General features: G+C 47.0%; 1 protein-coding gene across 2 annotated transcripts in view; it reads left to right on the plus strand.

The window, feature by feature from the left end:
* ALDH1A2 (aldehyde dehydrogenase 1 family member A2) overlaps positions 1 to 17,343 on the plus strand; it is a 99,464-nt gene extending 82,121 nt beyond the window's left edge. The window contains exons 8-14 of one of the 2 annotated variants that reach the window (XM_032593631.1): positions 3,731 to 3,833; positions 5,543 to 5,727; positions 7,089 to 7,253; positions 7,938 to 8,095; positions 8,440 to 8,514; positions 15,241 to 15,408; positions 15,502 to 17,343. In XM_032593631.1, the coding sequence (XP_032449522.1) occupies positions 3,731 to 3,833; positions 5,543 to 5,727; positions 7,089 to 7,253; positions 7,938 to 8,095; positions 8,440 to 8,514; positions 15,241 to 15,408; positions 15,502 to 15,574 (927 nt within the window). In that variant the 3' untranslated portion in view covers positions 15,575 to 17,343. The remainder of the gene's footprint in view (positions 1 to 3,730; positions 3,834 to 5,542; positions 5,728 to 7,088; positions 7,254 to 7,937; positions 8,096 to 8,439; positions 8,515 to 15,240; positions 15,409 to 15,501) is intronic. The other variant, XM_032593632.1, reaches the window with a different exon arrangement.
* Positions 17,344 to 21,129: the final 3,786 nt, after the last annotated feature.

A 21,129-nucleotide genomic window follows, 5' to 3' on the forward strand; every position in this document is an offset into this window, starting at 1 on the left:
GAACCCTTGTATGGGCTTTGTACAGGTAGTATTTTTGGTCGGTTTGCACGGGACCTGTCAAATTTTATAAGCAGACATGGAGTCAATTCTCACTTGAACACTTGAGTTTTAAATATTACTTTTCCCTATTAAGAAAATCTTGCTAAAAAAAAATCCCTTGCTTTGGACTTGCATCTGTTTTCCTTTCCATCACTTCTTTCCCCTTCTTGGTAATGATAATGAGGAGTGCCTCCCATTTGTGGTCATTTAACCTGTGTCCACTCACGGAGAGAATTCATGAGTAATATTGTGTTCTCCAAAGCCCTAATCTGTGGATAAAGACCGGAGGGAGAGCTCTGACTCTGGCTTATAACAAAGTGCCTCAGAGCCATAATTCTGTCCACTCTTATCTAATATTAAATCTGACCCAGATTTTTGTCCCAGTGGACTGTAAAGCTACACTTAGTGAGCACCTGCTAGGTTTGTGTGGGAGTCCTCTTAGCTGTGAGGTCCTTCCTGGTACAGCATTGCACCCGGCACGAAGTTGGAGAACCAGGAATATGTGTGTTGAATGAAGGGGATCAGTGAAAACTGCATTTCCTCAGTGTCTTGTCCTGAGGCCCCTCCAGATGGGAATGGTTCTCCCGTGGCCTAACACATTCAGTTGTTTCTTGACTCTGAGCTGCAACTTGACTTTCTTCCAAAGATGAAGAGGAAAGGCATTATTCATCTGAGATTTGCCTCACAATGTTTAGCACAAATTTGGTTTCTAAGGAAAGGCTGGCAAAGCATTGACACAGGAAAAATTATTCTTAGGTATTCTCTGATGACCATAGACTGAGCAAGGTTTTTGTATAGTTACCGTAGCCATGAAAATAATCACTGGACAACATTCCTAGTGGCAAAAAATACCAGCCCCTAGAACTTTTTGATTAATGTCAGGAGTAGGGCTAACAGAAATGCAATGCCAGCTGGGCCCGCACTCCCTTTACCAACCCCAAACATTTATTCAGCATCTTACTGTGTGTGAAACCCATGATTTCCCCTTGCTTTTGCTTGTTTTTTAATGTCATTCTGAAGGCAAAAATGTAAGTTTTGCAACTGATGGTTTGTGATCATCATTTGTATCTATAAAAGGTGATATTCCTACTCACCTGGATACAATTAGGAGTTCAGGGACAAGGTTTTGGTGGTGAGTGGCACACATTAGGTGCTCAGGAAATACAGAAAGGAAGGCGGAAAGTTGAGAGGGAGGCACATAGAGGGAGTGATTCGCGCTCGTGCCCTGGCATCAGTCTACCTGGGGTCTGACAGGCTCTGCCAGCCCACCTGCTGGGTAACATGGTACCATCCATTGACTTCCAGCTCGTAAGTTTGGTCATCTTTAAAATGAGATAGTATCTACTATGTAGGGTTTTTGAGCGACTTAAATGAGCTAATTACATGTAAATGTCTGACATAGATCAGCTCAGTAAACGTTCATTTTCTAATATAATTAATAATAAGTTCGGGAATTCCAGTGATTGCCTTCTTTGAGAAAGCACTCGTCTGTTTATCTTCCTGGACTTAAAGATGAGTCATCATCAATATGGATTCCTCAGGGCAGAGAGAGCCAAGAACCCTAGAATTCCTCAGGAGAATCATCAGTCACAGAGGACAGCCATCAGGGACTCCCCATGGTGCTCTTGTCCCAGCTGTCCTCCTCTGAAGGCTTCCCCTCTCAAGCTAGGGATCTCAGGCTTCAGTCACAGTTTTCACCTGACCGCTGTCCTCTTGCCAGAACAGAGGGCCAGATTCTCCTTTCCATTGTGTACATACATTTTCTTCCTGAAGGAGAGGAAGCATGTTTTCCTGAGAACAGGGCCTTTATTAGCCTGTCTTCTAGGGAGTTTGCCTTGAGGTAGAAGACAGACAAACTGGCACGGCAGGAGAGGCACCATCTGGCTGGTGGGCTGATGCCTGCCCGTTAATCTTAGGGCCGGATGTCAGTATTTCTTAACCTCTTGGAAACTAGCATTGTCCTGTAAATTAAGAAACACCAATTCTAGCTCTTCCAGAGACATCACTATTTTTCCCCCGTGGTTAGGTTTCCTCGGAGTGAAAGTACATTTTCTAAATTTTTTGCCATAAGGTAGAGTAATAATAAAAACATAAAAGCATTTAATCCAGTGAATGAGTAATACTGGCAACTGAAGGAAGTCCGAGAGTTTCCCCAGTATTTTCCTGAAGCAACTGATAAGCCTTAGCAGTTTGGGGGAAGTGGGGGCAGGGAGGGGGGAGCCCTGCTTTGGAAAGTCTTAGCAGTAGCTCCTCTTACGATCACCTCCATTGCTCTGCACTGAACATGGAAAGAGAGTGGCCTGGCTTCTCCCGCCTTCACGTAGCTACCATGAGTGGGCACACTGTGTACGAGGAGGGTTTTAAGGACGAAATATCTTCACTTAATCCTCAGGACAACTGAATTCTGAGGTAGATACTATGTTTAGCCCCAGGTACAGAGGAGGAAACCGAGGCTCCAAGAAGTAAAATAAATTTTCCAAGGTCAAACATTTGGTAAGCAATAAAATCAGTAGAAAACTTCCAGGTTCCAGAACATTTTCTCCTAACCATGACTACCCTGCCTGAGGAATTGTTAGTCCTACTTGAAGATCTCAACAAGAGGCTGGAGGGACTCAAATTTAGCATTTCTTTTCTCCAGGCTTTTAAAATATTTTGTTTTCAGTAGAAGTCAGTAGCATTTTTGATCCCAACGAGAGCAAACTGCCCATATGGGCAATTCGGGGACTTGGTATTTCCCATATGTGACCTCTACCCTGATAGTAGAGTAGCACCCTGTTATGAGTCAGGTTCTCCGGAAGCAGCTGCTGAGATGGAGTTTGCCAGGCAGGTTATGTATTAGGGATCGCTGCTGAAGGGGAGTGGCCACAGGGGAAGCTGAACTGCAGTGCAGGCCTGACAACGTCCGCCAACCACATGCAGCATGGCGGAGCATCCATGGTCCTGCAGAGCTGTCCTGTGGTGAGCTGAGAGCAAGGGCCTCTACACCCCTGCTGCCATCGGTGGATAGGCCACCCACGGGAGGGTATTCCCTTGGGCAAGGAAACACTGTTCAGCTGAGGCAGACTCTGAAAAGTGGACAGCATTTCTATCACTGAGGCAGTGTGTTCTTCTGTTTCCATCTTGACACTTTCAGTTTCATTGGAAGGGTGAGTTTACACCATGGTAAATGCTATCTCTAACTCAGCCTATTGTTTGCTTGGCTTCTAGGTAAATAGGCATTGCACAGTATAGACAGTTCTTCAGCCATCGGGAATCCTTCTACTCTAGACCTAGGCAGAGGCAAAGGTGTAACATCTATATTTTCTTTGAGCCCTGTGATTAAAGTCACATGTGGCATTTTTTTAAATACATGAAGATTTTGTTTTACATTCATCATGTATCATGTCTTTCATGTGAAGCCAGTTGGCTTTTTCGGAGACCAGTGATTAAGATTCCAGATTAAACCCTCTTTCCATGCTCCTTCCATCATGAAACTAAAGCAGTCTTCCAACTCACTTCATCACAGACATTAAACTGCATCCCAGCTGACTTGTATCTCGTCCACCCAACCCGACCACAGGAGTTATTCCTGCCGCCTCCACTGGGTTAGTTTGCCTCGCAGGATCAATTACTGTTGCCCAGAATTGGCTTGGCCACTGACTGTCTCAGCCGCAAGGTGTGCAAAACCTTCCTCCATTTCCTTTCCTTTCAGGTTGGAAAGCTTATCCAAGAAGCAGCTGGAAGAAGTAACTTGAAGAGAGTAACTCTGGAACTTGGAGGGAAAAGCCCCAATATTATTTTTGCCGATGCTGATTGTAAGTCACCCACAGATCTCATACATGTGCGAGCACACTGCCTTCCGGTGCCCTCTTTGTATCTCCACTTTGACAGGACACTAAGAAGATCTGGGAGACTAAGGGGCACTTAAGTAGAATAATGTGGACCTTTCCTTCTAAGGAGCAGATAGACTAATGTTGGGAAAGAATGCTTGTCAGTTGACAGCTGAACAGAGTTTGTTTTCTGGACACTAATGAGCTTCTTTGACTCTGTGATGCTGTAGAGCAGGGTAGAAGAGATGAAGGCTTGCTCAGGGCTGCGCAGTGCAAAGGGGAGTGGCCTAAACCTCCGAACGGCTGAAATACCCTCTCTCTGCCGAGATGCAAGAAATCTGAAACTTCTCAACTGTGCCTGGTGGCTTTGTAGATCATTAAAAACATACTAGTTCACTAGGCCTGCCAACATTTCCCCAAACCCCCAACCCCTTCTCTGTTTAGTGCCCCCATCCTCTGCTGCTTCCATGACTTTCAGCCAGAATGACAACCTACTTTGGTAAGTCCCGTATGAATGGACCTCAATCAGGTGATTACGCCTTGGAGGTAGGACTCTGTGGCAGCATGGAGCAGCAAACCTAGGAAACCCCATGTCTCCAGGCAGGATGCCATGCAGTCCATCCTGCCTAGGTGTGGCCTTTCTGTTTAGAAAAGCTTTCCAGGGAATGCAATTCCGAAGTCTCTTTCATTCTTTCTTTTTCTTCTTCCCATCCTGCCAGGCGCAGCTGCTTTCCCTTTCATCACTGGAGAGATCAGAAAGCAGAAAGCAGTTTGTCTGACTCTCAGCCCCAGCTTGGAGTCCGCAGAGAGTTCAGCATCGGCTTCATGCTGGCTGTCCGAGGGATCAGAACTCTCCCACCTAAATTTCTCTTGGGGAGTAGGCCCTCCACTCACACCACTGGTTGACTGATGGGAGTCAGTCATTTAGCAACTAACACACCATACTTACTAGTCCTATCTTGAAGGATACGCTACGATATGGAAAAGTTTTATGCCATTACACCATCCCATGTAAATATAGAGGAAACTTGGTGATTTTCAAGAAGATCAGTTTCTGTTCTAGCTTATTAATTCGACAAAATACAAATTGAGCATACAGCTACAAGGTTCTGTAGGGTAAGGTTGCACATTGGCAGTCCATAGACAAGATGCAGGCATACATATGTTTACCTGTCTAAATGTCACACAGCACTTGAAAAAAGAAAAACTGCACATTAAAAATACTGACTTCTGTTTTTTCTTACAATTGGCCATCTGGCAGCCAGTGGCTTATATTCACGCAGAGCAACAGCCAAATGTAGTATCTTTCCTTCTGAGCCTCCATCAGATTGTTTCAGTAGCTGGCAGATTCCTACCGTTACATTATCTGCCTAGCCCCTTGGCATCCTGGAGTTTGAGACCCCTGTTCTAGATGATGTGGTCCAGTCCTCCTTTTTACAGAAGAAGAAAGAGGCTCAAAGAAGTGAAGTCGTCCACGTTCACATAGCAAGTAACATCAGGGTCTAGTTAGAACTTCCACCTAAGCTGCGTTCTCAATCCAGTGCTCTCCCCGGTGCTGCCTACTCACCATACGCTCTGCGGTGAGCGTGGCATTTATACCTAGGGCTCTGGGGAGAGGGATGGGAGGTGACTCTGTAGACACACCCCTCCGCAGGAGAACTAGTGCTGAGGACGTGGCTGTTTTCCTCTTGCAGTGGACTATGCTGTGGAGCAGGCTCACCAGGGGGTGTTCTTCAACCAAGGCCAGTGCTGCACCGCGGGGTCTCGCATCTTTGTGGAGGAGTCCATCTATGAGGAGTTTGTGAGAAGAAGTGTGGAGCGGGCCAAGAGGCGCATAGTGGGGAGTCCCTTTGATCCCACCACTGAGCAGGGACCCCAGGTAGAGAAATAATAAACATCCGCTTTCTTAATCCTTGGCGAACACTGGACACTCTAGTGGGACCCCAGAAACAACTTCTTTTTTCTGCTTCCTCCTTACTCTTCCACCTTGTCTTCATGGCTAGAAATGTAGCTGGTGAGGCATTCTTATTTCTCATACTTCTCTCTTCCTTTCTAAATTTTATCTCTGAAACACTAAGGGATTAGGGTTGCCTTAAGGATACTTTGAACTTTGGGGGTAAATTGGAGTGTCTCAGCTCTAAAAAAGACCTGTGCATGACAAGATGGATGTTGACCTTGAGAACTGAGACCCAGTGGTAATCACTGGCCTTCAAGACCCCTCTACAAATGCCTTTGTCAGGGAGAGTGGACATCTCTTTTTCCCCGAAGCCACTTATCCTTCTTCAGTGGCTGAGGAATCTCTCCACCAACCTGACCTACTTTGGGGAGGTCCCATGTGGCTTGTAAATGTGTAGGAAATGAGGGCTATCTCCTTCCCACTCTGCTCTATGTTTCTCTCTTACCCTGAATGCTTCATGTGGTGGGATGGGGTGGGGAGGGCCACAAAAGTCCCTGCAGTCCACACTATTTGGCTCTGCAGGTTCTCCACAATCATGAAGGCATATTTCCAGATAGAATTCGGGTTATAAACTGTAGATAGAGCCCGAGAATTTGTAAAGGCTATTTGGACCAGATTGCATCTAGATCTCTAGCGTGTGGGTCTTCCCGATAAGCAACAACATCACCTAGGTTGGGGGACCGTTTGAAAGATGACTGATGAGCAGTTAAACCCAAGTGAATTTAGGTTTTTAACCATAGTAATTGAATGATACTTATGACTTCTGGGGAGCAAGGTTGACTTTATTTTATGGAATAGAAAGTTAGTCCTCATTCTTCGGACTTGATCTTTTCCTCTACGGGTGTAATAGGAGGTCCAATTAAAAATATTTCCCAATAGGATTTGATGTGTGGCGCCATATAGCTCACCTATTGTTTTCATCTTTTTAGTATCAGTACAACTTGCTGAACTGTTCATTTGGATGTAGAGGTCAGTTTTCCCCCATTTGTAAACAATGACTAATCAATTAGCCAAGTTCTCTATCATCTGAAAACATGGCCTATGTCTGATAGTTCTGATTTGGCACTCTCACACTGTCATCAGTGCAGTAATTTACTGAAGTTCCCAACATGCTGGGTGGAACCATAAAAAAACCACATGTTTTGTTGGTGAAGAATGGGTAAGTGACAGCAGTTCCATGTGATATGACTAGATATCATGGAGCTTTGAAACAAAATCGCAGATGAGAGATTCTTGAGAACCCACTTACTTTACACGGAGTCATTAGGAAATTTCTTTTGTAGATTGACAAGAAACAGTACAACAAGATCCTGGAACTCATCCAGAGTGGTGTGGCAGAGGGTGCCAAGCTGGAATGTGGAGGCAAAGGACTGGGCCGAAAGGGATTCTTCATAGAGCCCACGGTGTTTTCCAATGTCACCGATGATATGCGGATTGCCAAGGAGGAGGTATCCAATGTGGGGTTCTAACAAAAGCCACATCTTTCTGGAATGGTTTCCAGAGCACTTCTACTACATGATATTCTAGCTTTAGCTCTTTATATTTTATATATATTCTGTAACAGCTATAAACGTCACTATGAAAAATCTCACTTTCAAGAAAATGTTAAATCAAAAGGCAAGCAAGCTAGATGGAGGCCAGGTGACCTGCTAAATGACTGCAGTTATTATTAGCCCAGAGGACAGTCACCATAGCCAATCATTGGCCTTAGTAATACACTTGCAACAGGTCTGTTCCTTCAGATGTAGGTTACTAAGCTGTTCCCCAGGAAGGAGAAGGCACCCAAGCATCCTCACGTTCGTGTGAGAGAGGAACCAGGAGCACATCAGCCAACAGTCCAGACCAGCAGTTCTGAGATCTGGAGCAGTGTCTGAAGAATCATGGAGAAGGCAGCTTTAACAGTAGGATCGAGTGATGCCAGGGAGGGTGGAGGAGTCAGGGTCCTGAACAAACTCTAAGGTTAGACACGTGTACAATCCTATTCTGCCAAAGGTTATTTTACAGTTCTGTGCTGCTAAGCTGAAACGAAGTTTAAATAATGAAAGCAGAGCAAACGTGTTTTGCAATGTGGAAAGCAGTTGTAAAGGTGCTGGCAAAGCAGCCCTGTGTTGGGTCAAATGATTTTGTTGCAGATCTTTGGCCCCGTTCAGGAGATTCTGAGGTTTAAGACAATGGATGAAGTGATCGAAAGAGCCAATAACTCAGACTTTGGACTTGTGGCAGCTGTCTTCACTAATGACATCAACAAGGCCCTCACGGTGTCTTCTGCAATGCAGGCGGGGACTGTTTGGTAAGATCAGAGTCAGCGTCGTTGTTCTAGCCATAACGCATGCCAGTGGCTGTGTGGGGACCTCATAATCTCCAGAACCTGAGTGAAGTAAGCACATTCTCTGGGGGGATGGGAATACCAAAGGCAAGGAAACCCCCCCGAGAATGGATATACACCCATTCCTGGCCAGATCGGGAAATCAAAGCAAATTTTAGATTAAAGATGTTCCGTATGTAAAAAAAAAAAAAAAAAAAAAAAAAAAGGAATTAAAAAAAATAAAACTTTTAAAGGAAATACTATGCCAGTGGTACCATTTCTGTGCAAGTGGAATTCAGCACTAACGGTACTATGTTTTCTTCCCTTAGGATCAATTGTTACAATGCCTTAAATGCCCAGAGCCCCTTTGGGGGATTCAAGATGTCTGGAAATGGGAGAGAAATGTAAGTGTCCAAAGTTGCTGGTGCCTGCAGAGAAATAGGGATTGCAGATCCCAGCATAGAGGAGTAGTCACACAATTGTTGATTTCTCTTACCCTCATCCATTCATTAAACAAACATTTTGTTGAGCACATACTTCTATAGGCTAAGCATTGTACTACATGCTACAAAGATGACTAGAACACAGCTCCCTTACCTTAAGTGGGAATGGAGAAAAATTAATGCACCATCTATTTCATATGATAAGGGCTATTTTATTAATAGAAGCATGTCACACATCTTGCAAGTACTGAGGAAAGAATCCATTAATTTTTTCACAGAACAAAAAACATTTCAGTTTTGGAGGGTGGGGGGCAGTCCTCCCATGCAGAGGGAGTAGCAGGAACACAGGCATGAAGACACAGCAAATTCAGAGCGTCCCAGAGTTTGGTGTGTTTGAAACAAAGGTCACCAACTGGCAGCCCAAGGGCAAATCTGGCCTGCAGAAATGTTTTGTTTTGCCTCACAACATTTTAAAATCTTTAACTGGCATTCAAAAATGAAGAGGCTCTCCATAAAATCTAGATTTCTTGCTTATTTTCATTCCCCCATAGCAAAATCACTACAGCTGTGAGCTCTGGAATCTGTTTCTTTCCCCACCACTCCTGTGGCTTCTGGGGGCTGAATATTGGTGGTCAGTCATTTTACACATACCCAGTCCACTGGCTCATGTCACCTGCTTGGCCTCTGTAGATTCTCTGAGTCTGGGACCACAGGTTTGGACATAAGATGACAAGAAGGGGCTTGCTGAAGACACAAATGGGAAGGGTGGCTGGAACCCAGTCACAGAGGGCTTAAGTGTTCTATGGGAGCTGAGGAGATATCAAAGGACTTCAGGCCAAAATTTCTGGCATATAGAGGATGTTCTGGCAAAGACTAGAGGAGGAAGACCGGTTACAAGTATTTTACAATAACTGTGGTAGATATCATTAATTAAATGCCTGCTCTGTATTTGGTTTTATGTTAGCTTCTTTCCTAACATTGTCTCATTCGACTTTCACGATGATGAAATGGAAGTGATACACTTAACCCCGCACATCCACATGGTTTGGACGGGGAACTGAGGCTTACAGTAGTTAAGCAGCTTGTCCAGGTCACCCAGCCAGTAAGTGGCAGATGTGAGGTTTGAACGTAGGTTTCAAGTGGCTCCCATGATATCCAGCCAAGGAAGCAGGCAGGCCAGGTACAGACAGTCTTCAGGGATCAGATCAGAGTGGGGAAGAGTCCTCCTGAAAAGCAAAGGACCTGAAAAATGGGACTGTAACAAAGAAAACCTACCTACCTACCTACCTACCTACCTACTTACCTACTCAAGGGGATTTTGTTTGCAGCCTTCATATATAAATGGATTTTCTTAAGATTTATTTATTTTTGAGAGAGTGAGCAGGGGAGGGACAGAGTGGGAAGGGGACAGAGGATCCCCAAAGCAGGCTCTGTGTTGACAGCAGTGAGCCTGATGTGGAGCTCGAACTCACGAGCTCTGAGATGGTGACCTGATCTGAAGTCGGACCCTCAACCGACTAAACCACCCAGGTGCCCTTATAAATGGATTTTTTGAGCAGCATTCCAAGGGTAAATGATAGCCAGGGTTGTTCTAAGCTGATGCACCCCCTCACCCCATCCAAAAAAATTTTTTCCCTCCTTTTGAAAGCAGCTGGTTCCATGTTTTTAAAATCCTGTGATTCACAAGAGGAGACATCTTCCATGTCCGTTCCCCTCTGCCACTCTTAAATGCATCCTTTTGTGAGTAAATGCTTAGTCCATAATCAGTCTACTAAAAGTATTGAGCCATATACCATGTGCAAAGCGTTGTGCTTGACCTGTGGGGGAAGATGTGGCTCATTAAGGCACTAGAAATTTTGCTGGATAAATTTAATCTACAACATTGAAAGAATCCAAAGAATTCCAGAAAAGACTGTAAAGTTATAGTGGAGTTTAGGGATGGGGGGAGATCCTTGTGAACTGTAGAAGTCTGGAAAACCTTTAGATACGATCAAATATGAAGACTTGAATTGACCTATAAAGGAGAGGAACATTTGACTAGACAGAGAGAGGGAAGTATGTTTGCAGGGTTAAGGGGCAAAGCAAGGTACAGTGGGGAAAGAGTGAGTAGAGGCATTGGGGGAGAAAGAAGTGTGGTTTTTGCGACCAAGTACAGTGAACCCGTAAGACCAGTGCAGAGGATTTACATGCTTCACATACTTTAGCTGGTCATTTCTAGCCCTTGGCCATTCCACTGTAAGTCAGGCATAGCTTTGAGACGAAGAGTAGAGTTTCTGGTACCACAATGCTTCAGAGATGGATGCTGGCTCTACCACTTAACACCTGTGCAACCTTGGACAAATCACTTAATCTCACTAAACCTCTGTTTCCTCATCTATAAAATGGGAGTAATCACCGCACCTACCCCAAAAGGTTTCTGTGAGGATTAAATGGTAGGACTGAGTATCCCAGACATCCAGACCTTCTGAAATGTTAGCTGCTGTCATCACTGTTGGTCAAGTAGATGAGTGCTATGGAGGCGATCCTTCTTTTTCTTAATACATGTCTTAGCTCGGAAGTGTGGCAGAACTTTTCCTGAGTTCCAGCTAGTATCATCAGCTTACGCTCTATCTCTGGAAACGCCAGGGAGAGGTGGCTCCTGCCTGAACCTTGCTTCTGGCCTTCAGTACTTCCCCCTTGCTTTACAGCCAGAACCAGAATTGTTTGCTCAGTTATTAGTATTTTTTCAGCTTTTATAAAGTCTTCATGTGCTCCAGGTATCTCTTCTTAACTTGCTTATGGCCTTAACGTTCTGCTTCCACTTCTCAAGATGTATTCAGCCTGTCCTTTCATGTACTGCTTCTGTGTTTGTGCTTTCCACGCCTCCGAAATGTTGGGGCAGTCACTGGCTCTGGGAATGCTGCTCACGCTGTTTTGCTACAGATCATCGAGAGAGTGAATCATGAGCATAAAGTATAATAAATAATCACTGGTTGATGGAGCCTGTCCCACGCTAGCCCTTGCCCTCAGCATGGGCAGGATGAAGGCTTGTGACATTGTCCAGGTCTAGTCTGTCCCCATTAGAAACCTTCCCCTCCCCTGGAAAGATGGTCCAGAGAATGGTTTGGCTGTGTCAGAACCACACAGAGGACAGTGGCCCAGGAGACTGAAAAGCAGCCTTTCTCAACTTGTCTTCCCGGTGCTATAATGATTTGGCCTTCCCAGTGCAGTTAAAAAATAATTAGGAAACAGTGCCCTTTGATGAGACTCCCTTCATCTTGTCTAAATTATATGATTCTTTGTCCCTACTTGCTCCCAAAACATGGGGTTTTTTTTCCTTCTTTAAATGACGTAGAGTGGTCACAAAGGTTTCAAGTCAACGAACCCGGCCTCTCGTGGTCCCCCATTCTTCCTTCTCACTTAAAACTCCACTTACCTTCTTCTGGACAGTAGTGTTTATCTCATGGCCTTGCAAACTTCATGTGGCTCTGGTTCCTGGCCCCTCCTTGCCCACTTGTAAGAGACACAGAGAAGAGAAGTAGCACCTTCTAGAGACAAACTCCAAGGAGAGCTGTGGGAACCCCTGAGGTGTCCCCCACATCACCCACCACCCCCCACACAGAGAGCTGTGGAGGACTGCCCTCTACAGGTTACCTGATAGGCTGGCCACTGATTCCCAGGGCCGGAGAGAGGGCCGAGCTCACCTCAATTCTGGCCTGCAGCTACCCCTCCCCCCGCTTTCATTCTTCCTGTCCTCTCCCTTACTCCTCATTTAAGCTTCCCTGAGACAAGCTATAAAATACATGTCACAAACTAAGGGGGTGGAAGGAAAGCTGTGAGCCTCAACATTTTAAAAACTAAGGACACAGCTTTGAAGATGAGAAGCATTATTAGGGTATTCTAAATCGGGGCTTCCCAAGTTTGCATCACAGCATGCATGTGCACCAAAAGTCACCTGCAGTCAGAGAAGGGGCTTGCTGGGCATGCCTATATGGGAACCCCCTCTCTAGTAATTCTGGGCGAGGGCTGAGGGGCTGCAGGGTTAACAGGCTTCTGGAATGATTCTGATGCAGGCGATCTGGAGACCCTGCTCTGAACGATGCTGCTGTAGGAGGGAAAAGAGCAGGGAAAGATACATCCTAAACAGAAATCCCTTTTTGTTTTAGGAGTGATTTTCTAAAATGTCTGGCTGAGAGACCCCAAAATGTAACATCTTAACCTTACCTGTAGGTAGGCCAAGTTTGGTTCATGTTAGGGAATATAGCCTAGTCTGGCTCAGAAGTAGGGATACAGGCATCTCAGTGTGCCTGAGCCCCAACACACTGTGGAGCCATGAAGGTGACCACACAGAGAGATCAATGACAATGTGTCTGCCTTTGCCCTGTTGTGTGGTTGAAGCTTCCTTCACCGTGGAACCCTGTGTGCCACAGAATTTAACTGGATTAAGCAAATTTGAGAGAAAAACCCTGGAATGAGGTGGTCAAATAGCTCTGAGAAGCTTGGGGGCTCTCAGAGACTTTACAGCAGTGTTTCTCAAAGGGTGGCTCAAATAATAACCTGCAGCATAATCTCTTGGGTTCCTCCCCAGACCTACTGAGACAGAAGCTTTGGTGGGATGGTCAGGAATCTACAACGAAGCAAGCTCCAAAGGTGATCCTTATGTTTGCTGGGGTTCGGGAACTGCTGCCCGTGAGGTGACAGGGCACCAGAAGGGTGGGAGTGGTGGCTCGCCTGGAGTCATACAGCCACTTAATGGCAGAGCTGAGCTGGCATTCCCCAGCTCCAGGTGTTCTGGCAGATTCGAGCCCACTCCTCATTCTCAGAGTGGGCTGTGTGTGGTCCATGGTGGCAGACGGCTGCCCCAGGACCCAGGGGAAGAGCTCCTCCAGTCCGGGACGGTTTTCCATGGCATCACGCACCCAAAGATTATGGGACCCAACAGCCACACTCGAAGGCGACCATACCAGCACGCTTCTGACTCTAGACTTTCTTACATTTGTCACAACCTACTTAGAGGTCTGAGGGGGAGGACAGTGGTTCAGGGTCTGCCCCATGTGCGTGCACAAGTCAGAAAACAAGAAGGGAGTAACCTCACTTCAAACAGGAGGCAGATGATGTCTGTGATGAAGAGACACTTTCGGAATTGCCCAAGGGCAGGAAAAAGTCCAGAAAGAGCCAGAGCTGAGCTGGTAATAAAGACTCAGGGCCTGAAAAGAGCTAATGAGGGAATCTTATACTGAATGGCACGGGACAGTCCCAAATTTATTCTCATTCCTGTAAGCAAGATGGCCAATGCAGATAAGAGAATAGCGCACATGTCCTGGTCTCTCCTTGGCTGCCTCTGATGTCCTGGTGGGGAGGGGGTGGCCGTAACAACTCAGGTGACCTTGGTGCTGGGAGTTGCTGCTGGCAAAGCGATTGGAGCCTTGTGAGGGCATGGGAATTCCTGGAAGGAAGCAGAATGAATCGTTTCTTGGTTGTTAAGCCCAGTTACTATAATGTATCTTGTACACATGACTGTTCCTTAAAGACAGCCTTTATTAATATTTTCTTATTCAAATGCATCTCTAAGTGTTCTTTTATTTTTTCCTGGCAGAGACGATATATCCACCCGGGTAGAGGGGATGGGGAGAAGCCTTCCTCCCTTCCTCCCTTCCTCTCTTCCTTCCTTCCACAAGTACTGTATTTGAGCCTGAGCTGTAGGCTGTACTCTAGGCTTGGCAGTGGGGGGGTGGGGGGTGGGGGGGGAGCAGAAAGCAGGATCAGTAAGATACAGCTCCATGGGAGAGGACAGATACTCAGGCAGCCCCGTTGCAGGTGACAGGGCTGTGGTAGAGGCTGTGAACACGGAGGAGGGAGGAGCTCTTATGAGAGAGCCAGGAGAAGCATCACAGAGAAGTGACTTTAAGAAGAATAGAAGAAAAAAAGTTGAACTTTTTTTACGGAAAAAAAATAGAATGTGCTTGATTTTACAATGAGATTTAAAAAAAAGGGGGGGAAAGGGCAGTGACAATGAAGTGAAATGAGAAGGGAATACAGACAGGTGAAGAAAAGGAACATTGTGGCCAGGAGACGTGGCCACACCCCAGCATCCTGAAGACAGTGGTTGGAGACCCAAGCTGAGTGACTGGAGGGCTGGGAAGGGCTGTATCGCCTGTCCCCACTGAGGCAGGTGACCCAGCTCCCAGTCAGTAAACGTTTCCCCGGAGTCTTGGGGGACCAGCTGAACTACCACTTCCTTTTCTGTCAGTTATTTCAATTTCCTGCCTTTTTGCCCTTACTCTGTGGGCATGTGGGCAGCTTGTATCAGGATTGTTTTTAAGCGTTGCAGGTGATCCGTGCTCTTCCCTGGTGAGCCTTTAGGTCTTCCTTTCCATTTGTTAAGTCTAAGGTCCAGTGAAAAGGAATTTAGAACATCAGAGGGGATCCCAGCCCGGAAATCTCATGCTTTTCTTTCAGCTAAAGTAGACTAGGTCTCTAGGGGAGCAACTGGAAAACACACATGAGGGGGTGTCCACTGGCAGGAGCAGGTTTTAGAGGAGGAAGGCACACCATCGTCCCCAGGAGCCATTGCTGCCTGCGGTAGAGACGCGGCGGCAGAGACCTGGGCCTGGTCCGCTGCTGTCCACGGTGCCCACCCAGGGGCACAGTTCAGGGCCTGTGTGACCGCTGGCCCAGGCTAATCCACATGCCTGTTTCTCTGAGTAGGTGGCAGTGCTGCACCCTTCTGTGCAATGTTGTGGAGACAATCAGTCTTTGCCGTCAAGAAACGGTTACTGCTCGGGATATGACAGCTCTCTGTGCTCCTCAGAGGAGAGCTGGGCTGTCCACTCATCAGACATTTCTACATGGAAACCCAGGGCCTGCTGTTAGCAGGTGATAACCCTCCCCTTCTCGGGACTCTTGCCGTCCCTCAGGCCGGGCCGCCCAGCCCTCTGGTGTCTGATACTGCCTATTTCTGCCTTTTAGGGGGGAGTTTGGCTTGCGAGAGTACTCGGAGGTGAAGACGGTGACAGTAAAGATCCCTCAGAAGAACTCCTAAGAAGGCCAAGGGGGAAGGTGGAGGCCATCCCGCAGGACTCTCCCTCTCTGCTCTCCCTGGGGGGCCCAGCTCTCAGGAATCCAAAGTCCGTACTTGGTCCTTATTTAAAGTGAAATAATGACACGTAGGCCAGACCAGTCAGTGGGTAATGAAAGCAGACCATGTGGGCACCATTTCCTGGCACTCTGTAAGGGTTCACCTGAATAATACCAAATACTGGGGAAAGGGGACGGAGAGCAGAGGAGTAGCTGTCAGGGACTTCGATCTCTCCAGAGGGATGGGCTGGCGCCTTTTGTCACAAAGAACTTTCCTCCTGAGGGAAGGTTGTCCTTCCATTGTCTTCATTTTCCCCTTTCCAGCCTCTCTGCTCACCCATCCCTCCCACTCCTCCAAGGAGATCTCAGCTGAGCTCATTTGGGGCAGATGTTTGGGCCGGGAACAATTTTCCAAGGTTTTGCAGCCAAATTACCATTTCATGTTATCCACTTCTTCAAAGCAAAACATGAAATGGTTTTAGTTAGAGCCAGACCAGACTGAAAATGCCAGGAGCTGGTACACTGCAGATGTACCAAGAAGCAAGAACTGGGGACGTTCCTGACCCAGTCTGGCTTTCTTACATCCATAAATAACACGAGCAAAAGAGCAGGAAGATGGAGATCTGGAGATCATCCTATGTAGTTCACAACTTCTGATCTGGCTGCTTGGCTTTGGGGCGTGTGGGTGCGCGTGTGTTTACTTCCTTCTGGGTGATTCTGGAATAAGGTGGGGGCAGGGGGGGTTGTTTTTCATAGATTGATAAGATCTTTTTCCAAAGCTTATCTTAACAACCCAGAAACGAATGGCTGGGCTCAAGAATTTGGTAAAAGGTAATGCTGGGGGCCTTGCAGAAATAATTTCATTTTCAGTACTGGCTGACAATTCTTACTAAGTGAATTATCTCTGCAGTTGGACTCTTCAGCCTCTGTCCCCCGCCCCCCATTGCCCCAGCACTGCTACTCCCAGTGCTCTGGCTGTCACTTTGGCCTATCGTGCCCTAAATCCACTGGCAGTAACCCTGGAGAACCTGAGCAAGCCTGCAGATTCCGTGTCACTCGCAGACTTGCAGCGTGCCACGATTGCCACGCTCCACCAGACCTCCGCCGACTCGTCCAGCGGCTCGTCCACGTCCACGCGGCATTTTCCCTCCCAGCCTCCCCAGGAGCCTCCCGAGGGGGAGACACCAAGCGGTGCCCCTCCCTCCCCTCCAGTCACACCCTCCTCTCCTGCTTTCCAACGCATCCACCACATCCACCGGTTGATGGACAGCATCACCTTCCTTTCCTCCTTCCGCTTTCCTGGCTGCCGAAGTCAGTCCGGTCTGTAACGTAGATGGAGATCATTTATTTAAAAGTACCAAACATAGCCTAGAGTACATGGAATATGGCCAACACATATATAGCCTTCTGTATTTAATGGGTTTCTGCTTTCTAACCATCCCGGGTTTCTATTTATAAGTCTTGTCTATTCATGATGTTTAAAAGAAATCCCTCCTCGCTGTTATTTACGAACGGCAGTGCATTCAGTGGCCCGATACCTTGAGAGACGCCACATATCTGAGCCCTTCCATGTGACTGTCATGCTCTCCTTATAGCTTGTGTCCAAGTGAACATATCCATTAACCAGCTAGTTACCTTTCAACTGCAGTATAGAATGTGAAAATGAAGATTTATTTCTTTTAATTTACTTAAAAAGAAACCTCTGTGCTAGCAATAAAGCATTTATATTGTGTACTCCTTGGGGTTATTTGGCTGTGTTTATAAATCTTTGTGTCATACTGAGTACACTTGGGTCCTTCTCTCAGTGGCTGGGGCTTTCAGCTGGGCTGTTTTCTCTGGTTACTGACCAGAAGTCTGGGCGAGTATTTTTTACAGAATGCAGTAAAGTGAACAAGACCCTTGTTTTCTGACACAATTCAGAATTGGTGTATACATACGGTTTTGTGTGGCAAACAAGTATAATCATTTATGAAGCCTGGGAAATGACTTCATTCAAAACGCAAAGGAGCCTCGGGGCCTCGTCCTCGCCGTCACGGCTACATGACAGAGCTCGCGTTGCTGATGGTATTTGGCAGTGGTTTTATTTTTATTTACTGTGGTGCAATGAAGTCAAAAGCTGACAACCTGACGCAGTATTTTGGCAGCTGTAAGAAGGAAGCTGTGAATGGTGACTGTATTACCGGCTAGAGTTTGTTTGCTCTGAATTCTCAGAGTTGAGCTTTGGGGGAGTGCTTTCCACTCTTCAGACCTGCACGTCCCCTCCTTCCAACGCTTGGAATCTTCACCTGAGCCCTAGTCATGTGAGACAAGACAAAAACTGATGACTTGGCCACAGAGGGGATCAGACTGGGTGGAGAGTCGTGCTGCTCTCTGACTGCTGAGATCTTGTCCCTCAGAGGAGGAAACTGAACCTGGGGAGCGCAGTCCCCAGGGCACTGGGGTGTATTCTGAAATATAAGATGCAGGCTCCCTATGAATCTACTTCATGTTCATTACTTTCAGTCACCAGGAAGAAAATGAGAACCAGATGGGCATAGAGTCATCATTGAAAAGTCCTTTGGAAGCTGGCACTGTAGAGCTTCTAGATAATGGGAATCTAGAATAAGATAGACATAATTTGATGGTTCTTCAAAGCATAAAGATCCTCAAACCTCATCCCTGTATGGTATCAATATAAAGGCAAATAAAGACAGCATTACAAATGTCAGTAATGAAACTAATACAGAGACACTCGATTTGTCATCACCACTGTATGTTTTTTTACTGTTAATCCCTGAGCTTTCCATTATACCTTTTCCTCCAAAACATTCTCAGTGCCTTCGTATTGATGATCTCATTCTTTTTCATGACATTTTAGACCCTAAAGGGCAAGAAAATCATAAGGTAGGGACTAAAGAACAGAAAGAGTAAGTACACTAGACTACAGTAAAACAAGAAGATGCCCAAGAAAAGAGGACACTCCGGGAGAAGCTAGCGGAAGAGGTGGGCTTGCATCTGGGCTTGAGGAAGGAGTGCAATTTCAGTAGGCAGGGGAGCGAGAAGAAGGAGTCCTTGGTAAAAGCAGTAATCTGCACAGGCGCAGAGGTATGCTCTTGTGATTGTGAGGAGATGGGAGTCATTGAGATTGTGGAGGGCCCTGAGGGTCAGCCAGAGCTCCGGGTACTGTAGTAGAAAATGGGGTCCCTGGTGGTATGGGGGCTGGAGAATGACGGAGCGGTGGTTAGAGCATGCTGGTCTGGAGCAGAGAGGATGGCAGAGAAGCAGACTGGTTACAGGATGAGTGTGGTGTTATCCCAGCTTGGTCAGGGGATGGAAAGGGAGGAAACAAATCAGTGGGGAAGTCACAAGAACTCAGTGAATGAATAGGAAAGAAGGAAAAGTAAATGAGTACATCCTCAAGCCCAGATGACAAGGAAACGGCAGTGCCATCAGTGCAGAAGTTGAAACATGGAACAAAGTTTTAGGGAAAGATCTTGACATCAGGCTTTGGACATGTAATTTTGAAGGTGATGAAGGAATATCCGGCCAGAGGAGCAGGCAGGTGGAGATAAGAGATTGGAACCTGGCCCGGGAGACTGAACTGGGGCATGACTATGAAAGCGATGGTTCTGAGAATGCAAGAACAGAAACAACCAGGGCCAAGGAGGAGCCGAGCGAAAAAAATGGAGGCAGCAGTCAGAGAACTGGGAGGAAACCATGTCGTCCCCAGAAACCCAGGGGAGAGAGAGTTCAAGGAGGGCAGGCAGCCAAAAGCTTGAGAGCCTGATGGTTTGAGGAGCCCCACGTTAAGGGATTCTGAATTTATTTCTTCATTTACAAAGTGGAGGCTGGTGGTGGCCGTCAGTTGAGAGAGGTGATAAGCAGCCACTGCCACGCACACGCTTCATGCCGTGAGCCGGGAGGCCTCTCAGAGTTCCACGGTGCTCAGCAGCCAGCAGAGCCCCCGCCTCTCCTGAGCCGTGGTGCGGGCTCGTAACCAAGCAGCCAGTGTCTGTCTACGTCTGCCCTGCCCTGCTCTGCTCCATCCTGCTCCGCGCTCTTGTCCGCCCTAGAGCCCCCTGGAAACAGAGGATGTGAGCTCCCATTCGATACTTGCCGCCTTTGATTAGAAGAAACTAGAGCTGGATTAGCTGGCTGAGGTCAGGACGGGGAGAATGGCCTCGGAACAAGTGTCCAAAAGTGGGTAGAGCTGGGGAAGGCCTAGAGAGGAGGCATAGCAGGACTGTCGGGGAAAGTCTCCTCACAGTTTTAGTGCCATCCTGGCTGCATTCTCTGCAGCTGAGGGCAGAACAAATGTCCATTCCCAGTTACGTGTATTTATGTTGTAATTATTAGTTTTTCAAGGGTATTTTTTGGGAGAGGGCTGTTGACAAATATCCCCAAGATATTTAAAGTCAATCACAGTGCTTGAAATACACTAGGAATAATAGAAACAATTATAAAATCACATGAATTAAAAATGGGATGAAAAGAAAACAGTGGGAAACAAGTGCAGCCAGAATGAGGCTGGAAAATAACACATTCTGCAAGGTGCTCTCACTGTTTGTGGGGGTCGCTGTTAATCCGATCAGGAAAGAGCTAACACTGCAGACCACTGACCCTAAGAAACCACCCCCCTGTCTTCCATCACCTTCCCTCCACAAATGTTTATGACGCCAGGCGTTGGCATGGATGCTGGGGCGCAAAGCCAGCCAGGCACAGCTCCTACGTTGTGAAGCTTCCAGTCTAACAGGATAACCATAACTGTGGGACGTCTGCTTTGCTCTCTCACTGTAACTCCTTGCCGGGCACATACATCCAGTTTATGGAAGGATCACACAGACCCTTTCTCACATCGTCTTGTTGGTAATCCAGAGTGACAGCCAACTAGCAACATGGTGTGGGGAAAAGCACGTTGCATGAGAGGGTCAGAAAAGTGATCAGCAGCCCTCTCTTGTAGTCCCTTTACAGGAAGTTGTGTGTGTCTTTGGGGAAGTCCCTTCACTTAGGTGGGCCTCGCACCATGCCGTGCGGGGATGAAACATCATGAAGGTCAGTTTCTTCGCTTGCTCCGAAGCGTCATGCACACACACAGCTCTAAGCTACAAAAAGTAATAAAAAGTGACCCTGTTGCTTTGCTGATCAATCCGTAGGACACCAGAATTTGTCATTTCTCACTCAGCTTTAAGGCCACCACCCAGACCCTGACTCTCTAGAGTGGGATTCCTCAGGTCTCCGGGGAGGCCGCCTTGCCTGGAGTTGGGCCACACGTGCAGCCCTCAAGCCAGCTAGGACCGAGGGGGATGCACGTAGCTCCGGCCGTTCCCCAGATTTCGGGTTGTGTATTCGACACATTGTTCAGACGCCGCGTGGGGTGATGAGGCCTGCAGGCTCTGGCCGGACTGCCGGTGCCTCCCCGAATGTCTCACACAACAACTGCTCCTCAGTGGTGCTGGCTGGGAATGAGAGCATGGGAAAGTCCAGTCCAGAACGGCATGAGCCCTCTTCCTAAACACGTACATGGTCTAATTCTCACTTGGT

Source organism: Lynx canadensis, chromosome B3 (genome assembly GCF_007474595.2).
Source record: "Lynx canadensis isolate LIC74 chromosome B3, mLynCan4.pri.v2, whole genome shotgun sequence".
NCBI classification, from domain to species: domain Eukaryota; kingdom Metazoa; phylum Chordata; class Mammalia; order Carnivora; family Felidae; genus Lynx; species Lynx canadensis.